Source organism: Pundamilia nyererei, unplaced genomic scaffold (genome assembly GCF_000239375.1).
Source record: "Pundamilia nyererei isolate P.nyererei 1_Seehausen unplaced genomic scaffold, PunNye1.0 scaffold00287, whole genome shotgun sequence".
In the NCBI taxonomy this organism is placed as follows: Eukaryota; Metazoa; Chordata; class Actinopteri; order Cichliformes; family Cichlidae; genus Pundamilia; species Pundamilia nyererei.
Window position 1 is genome coordinate 558276 of NW_005187688.1, and position 5634 is coordinate 563909.

At 40.5% G+C, this 5634-nt stretch overlaps 1 protein-coding gene across 3 annotated transcripts in view; it reads right to left on the minus strand.

Annotated features, from left to right (window-relative positions):
* kalrna (kalirin RhoGEF kinase a) overlaps positions 1-5634 on the minus strand; it is a 163587-nt gene that overhangs the window by 101961 nt on the left and 55992 nt on the right. For all 3 annotated transcript variants that reach the window (XM_005750789.1, XM_005750788.1, XM_005750790.1), the window contains exon 2: positions 432-506. In XM_005750789.1, the coding sequence (XP_005750846.1) occupies positions 432-506 (75 nt within the window). The remainder of the gene's footprint in view (positions 1-431; positions 507-5634) is intronic.

A 5634-nucleotide genomic window follows, 5' to 3' on the forward strand; every position in this document is an offset into this window, starting at 1 on the left:
TCATCATAGCTACATGCTGCTGTCTTCTTGTTTGATGGCAGATACTCCCTTCACCCTGGCCAAAAAGGCTAAAATGACCAAAGAAAAAGAGGGAAACAGTTAAACATGAGAGGTTTTGGATAAAGTTTGTGTTCTCCATTCCTTAAGCACCGGTTTGAGCACCGTTTAAGCACCGGCACCATTTCAAAAGTACCGATTTGGCACCGGTATCGGATAAAACCTAAACGATACCCATCCCTATTCTTAACTATCAAACAATGTTACTAAACATGAAGAATAGCTCCTAATGCTTCAAACACCTGTGTGTTCGTCCTGCATGACCATGGTGGCGGGGACAGGCTCTTTGCTGTAGGACACTCAGGATGTAAAGTTCTCCTGAAACAGACGGGAGGGTTGTGGATTTAACGCCAACAACACTGACTGACACTCACCTGACACAAAGGCAACTTTCTCCTTTAAAATCGGAAGAACATCAGAGGCCTTGATGCCTTCAGTCCTGAAGGGCCCTGGAGAGATGCAGGGAGAGAGAATATCAGCATGAATCTCACCATTGGATCACCGTTCCTAGGAGACACACCAACACTGTAATCTGTTACGGTTACATCACTATAAGCATTTCACATCTTAATAACTCTTCAGTAGATGTAGAGCAGAAGTAACTTAAGTTAACACACACAACATTAATAACAGCAAGTCAGCAGAATCCATAGAAAGGGGAGAGGGAGGGATTATTTTAAACACCTTCACTCTGTTTGAGAGAAAGACCTTTACAATCACTTCACAGTACATCGTCCCCTCGCTCTTATTGTGCTTTTCACCTTCTGTCCTTGATATTAATCAGCTGCATCTCCCATAAACACCGTGGAACAGTGATGGTGATGTGACGACACAGCGTGACACATCCATGTGTAAACGTAATAGTAACCCACTGAGGCCTGGAAGCCAGAGGTCGCCCATAAACAGGAACAGACCAATTAGCTTTAACGATTTGTGTCACTAAAGGTTAACTATGTAATTGATCGGTTTTATGCCTGCGGTGTGTCAACAGCATTGATTAAACTTGTAAAGTTCTAGTTCCTTACTGATATTCACATGTGCTTATAAATTTACATCTTTGTCGTTTTCTTGGCTGCCAATGATTTAAAGTCTCCACGTGAGAGATTCATGACATTTGTTTCAGCTCTACAGTTTCTATAATCTCCTCTGAAAACTTTCATTTCAGACTTATTCCAAACGTTTTACAGATGCTTTTTTAAATTGCAGTAATTTATTAATAATAAATTATAATTAGCATTTCATTGTTTGTTAGCAGTAAATTCTATCTTGTCTATTTTGTAAATCTGGGTCATATCAAACATGACTAATGACTCGTGTTTGTTTCAGCCAACGAGCACGTGGTCTCACAGTCCTTCGTGCACGTGGTTTTGGCAGCTCCAGCCATGTTTTTATCGTCTATGATGCAGACAGACGGTATGCTTACTTTACCTTTTGTGTCTTTATCAGGATCAATAAGACTTTCTCCTTCTTTCCAGTTACTGGGAATGTAAGTTGTAAAACAAAGATCCAGTTTAAGCAAGCGTAACCATGAGTGTGCACTAATCACCTCACCAGGTAAGATTGTTCCTGGTTTTACTTTAACATCTTCAGTCTTTATATTGTTTGCTTTTATACTTTAAACAGAATCAGGAGGCTGAACAAATACATCAGCTGACATGACGTTTGCACCTTTTGTGTAAAATAAATAAATGCACTCAGATTACTAAGACTGGGGTGTGTCAGCTTCATCATAGCAGGCTAACAGGCTCGTACTAAGCTGGCAGAAATGCTGCGTTAAGAAGATTACACAACATGTCCGTGAAAGAGCATTACTGCTATGTTAGACAGTTTAGTTTAATAGAGTGTCTGTTTTTAGTGCTAGCAGTAACAGAAGCAGTGATAGGCTGTGTGGTTATGGCTAATTAGTCGGCTTAAGGCAAGCTGGTCTACTGAAAACTACGATTTCAATGTGTCAGATACATAAACATGTACGGAGGACCAAACAAGAACACCACGTAATTTCCAAATACTGACAGACTGTTAGCATCGCAGACAGTGTTAGCCACTGATATTATAAATAAGCTTCTTTTCCACAACACATGGGTGTTTGTAACTTAGAGGAAACATAGATGTGTCAAACAATAACCTTATACAGGTGATCGCGTCAAGAAACAACTTGGCCAAGTCCTGTGAAGCTGAATGTCCTGTAATGGAGTCAGACCAAAACAGATGACTCTGGATTTATGTCTTTATATTCACAGGACTGGAACAGAAAAATAGGTTGTGCTCCAGGAAACGAGGCAAAGAAGAGAGAGAAGCGAGTGTGCTGCCAAGATCAGCAGCGTTTTCTTCAGACCGTTAAACATACAGCAGAGGAAGCCAGTGTGTGTAAGGACGTAACACTCATCTGTCCTTCTGAGGGGAAACACACAGGAACCTGTCAAATGTGCTGATGCTTTTCACTTTTCTTATGGGAGGAGATTTTGATCATTTGCTGAACACATGATGGTGAGTGAGGGTTTCTTCGTCCGAGCAATCAAACAACCTTAGACACCTGTGATGGACGTCTTTACATTCTGATTCTGATTCTGATTCTGATTCTTTACACAGAGCTGGCCCAACATTTATGTTCATGGTTACGTGATTATTATGTAACACTTTCTCTTTTTGTTTCTTATCTTGCTTTAGTAAAAACTTTCAGACGGACAAATGTGACACGAGTGTCGAGTAACAACGTCCAACGTTGTTTGACATATAATTTGTGTAAATGATGATGTTTGCATTTTCTTAAACCTTTGTGCTGAATTAACGAAAGCATTGCTGTAAACTGAGTACATATGTGTGTTCATTTCTAAGTGATGTTTTTAGGATGTCCAGCAGACATGTGTGGTTTTAGGTCGGGGGTGATGTAGCTTGGCGTGTTTTTGGAGACATGATCACAAGATTACCTGACTGGTGGTATGCACGTGTGAGATGTCTAACCAGGAATACCTAATTCAGAATCAGCATACTTTATTAATCGCTAAGGAAATGATGTGGCTTACAGTCGCTCCAAGACAGCAACAGTAACAGACTGAGCTGACTGCATAATACAATATGTTACAGATTTAACAGATAGCAGTAATCTATACAAATCACTCAATAATAAACATCAATATGAATATTACAGAGGTGAGAATATATATGACTGACATTGACTCTAACCTGTGAACTTTGTCATTTGCTGTGTTACTGTAGAGCGTGTGCAGAAAGGTGTAACTATTGCAGTGTTTACAGTGTGTTAGATGGAGTTTACAGGGAGATGACCACAGTCAGGAATGATTTCCTGTGTCATTCAGTGGTGCATTGTGGGTAATCTCAGTCTGTCACTGAGCGTGCTCTTGAGCTGTTATATGGCCTAATCTTACGAGAATGTAAAAAAACAAAAACAAAATTTTGCTGAAACAAACATGCCTTAGTTATTCAGATGTACTCCGTGCTTTGGCTGTCATACTATCATGTATTCTGGCTCTTCTGTAACTGCTGACACACACACACACACACACACACACAAATATTGCTGTTTACAGCAATATTTGCCATGTGGGCCCAGTATTCTCAGTTCCTTGTACTTTTGTATTTCGTTCCTTATTTAGATCATGTTTCCTGAGTTGTCCTGTTATGTTGTTCCTTATTTCATCAGAATCAGAATACTTTATTAATCCCTGGGGGAAATTATTTAACTTCCCCTTGTGACTCTTATCCCCTGTGTGCCCCTCTAGGTATCTGTGAGCCCTCATCTCCCCTCGTGTTTCATTCCATGTTTCCCCAGCCCACTATGCCCGTGCTCTCTCTCCCCCCCTGTGCACACCTGTGTACTTCCTGTTTTACTTTGACAGTCTCCCGTCAGTGTTGTTTACTCCTGCCATGTCTTGTTATGTTTATCTGTGTCAGCTGTGTTCCCATGTGTGGCCACTTCCCCTGATCATCCCTCTTGTGTATTTAGTCTCTGTGTTTCATGTAGTCTGTGTCGCGTCGTCTGTGTTCCCACCCTCCGTGTTTCCATGCCCGGTCTGTTGTATTCTACGTCATAGTCTTACCATAGTTCATTCCCAGTTTAGGTTTCTGTTTAGTTATTGCTTTTGTGCTGCCCTTATTCTTGTTTGTTTCTCTTGCGTTACCAGCCGCAATAAAAGGCTCGCTTTTGTTTAAAGTTCACTCCCGTCTGCTCACTTGTGTTTGCACCTGGGTCCACCATACACACCACCGCACGGTCTGTCACAGCGGACCGTGACAATATTTTTCATGTTCTGATGTCACTGTAGTTATTATTAAATTCGTAAAGTTCAATCTTTCTCTTATATTTAATATAACCACACTACGGACGGACAAGCGACTGTTTTGTTAATGGGTTGTCGTTAGCAACAGCAACGGTAACACCATTGCGTGTCCGCTTGTTTATGTTCCACATAAACCTTTCACAATAAAGCTCAAGATCCTGTTGAGACTTTTCAAAATAAACTGAATCACCTGAAAGATGCAGATTATTTACGGATGAGAAGTAAAAAACGAGACGGCGGCCGTTACAACTTATGTCAAAAAATGTATCGTTTCATGCGTCGGTTAAAACACTCGACTCCAGCTACACGACGCCCAGCAGGAAACACTTCACCTGCCCGAGATTCACAGAATTTACAGAAAATGTTACATTTTTGTGATTTATATCGTTATCGGAGGATAGATGTTTTATATCGGGATATGAGATTTTGGTCATCCCTACAACAAAGTCTGCATTTAAAAAAGGACTGTATTGAATTAATATACGAACCTTGGCAAAAACTCAAATGTTGATGAAGGGTACTCAGCTTCAGATAGAACGAGATACAAAGCATTGAAACACATTAAGACAAACTTAATGAACATTTGGACCCAGAAGCAGGGTTCATCATCACTTAACAACCGGATTAGAGGAAACTGACCAACCCCCCCCCCTACACACACACACACACACACACACACACACACACACACACACACACACACACACACACACACACACACACACACTTTTTCAAAGCATTCTGTTGCTGCTGCCAAAATTTATGGATTAAACTTGGAAGGCTATGTTGGTGATAATTGCTCATCTGGCAAGATGCTAATTTGTGACTGTGACTCCACCTTTCATTAAAAAGGCACCCACTTCAGGGCTGGGCGATATGGCCTGAAATCCATATTGCAGCATAATGTGAAGAATGTGCGGTAATGATATATATTGCCATATATTCTTTTCTTCTGTATACCGTATCTTCAGGTCCCAAAAGTCACACAAACACTGCAGCATCACTGAGAGTTAAAAACTGTCTAAATTCTTTCATCTTTAATAAAATGATCAGCGCTGCTGCTTTACCAGGTGTAACTATGAAGTTAAACATCCAGGCATCCATGAAAACAGGATTTATTAAATATAACAGAGTTAGAAGTTAGCAGGAAGTTAGCTCGCTAGCTTCCACCTAAACTTGATATAGCATGTTCTGACTGAGAGATTTCTGAAAAATTCAAACGTACAGCTCTGCTATCACTTCCAGCATAAATGAAGACAGAAAACTAAACAGCAGTGAC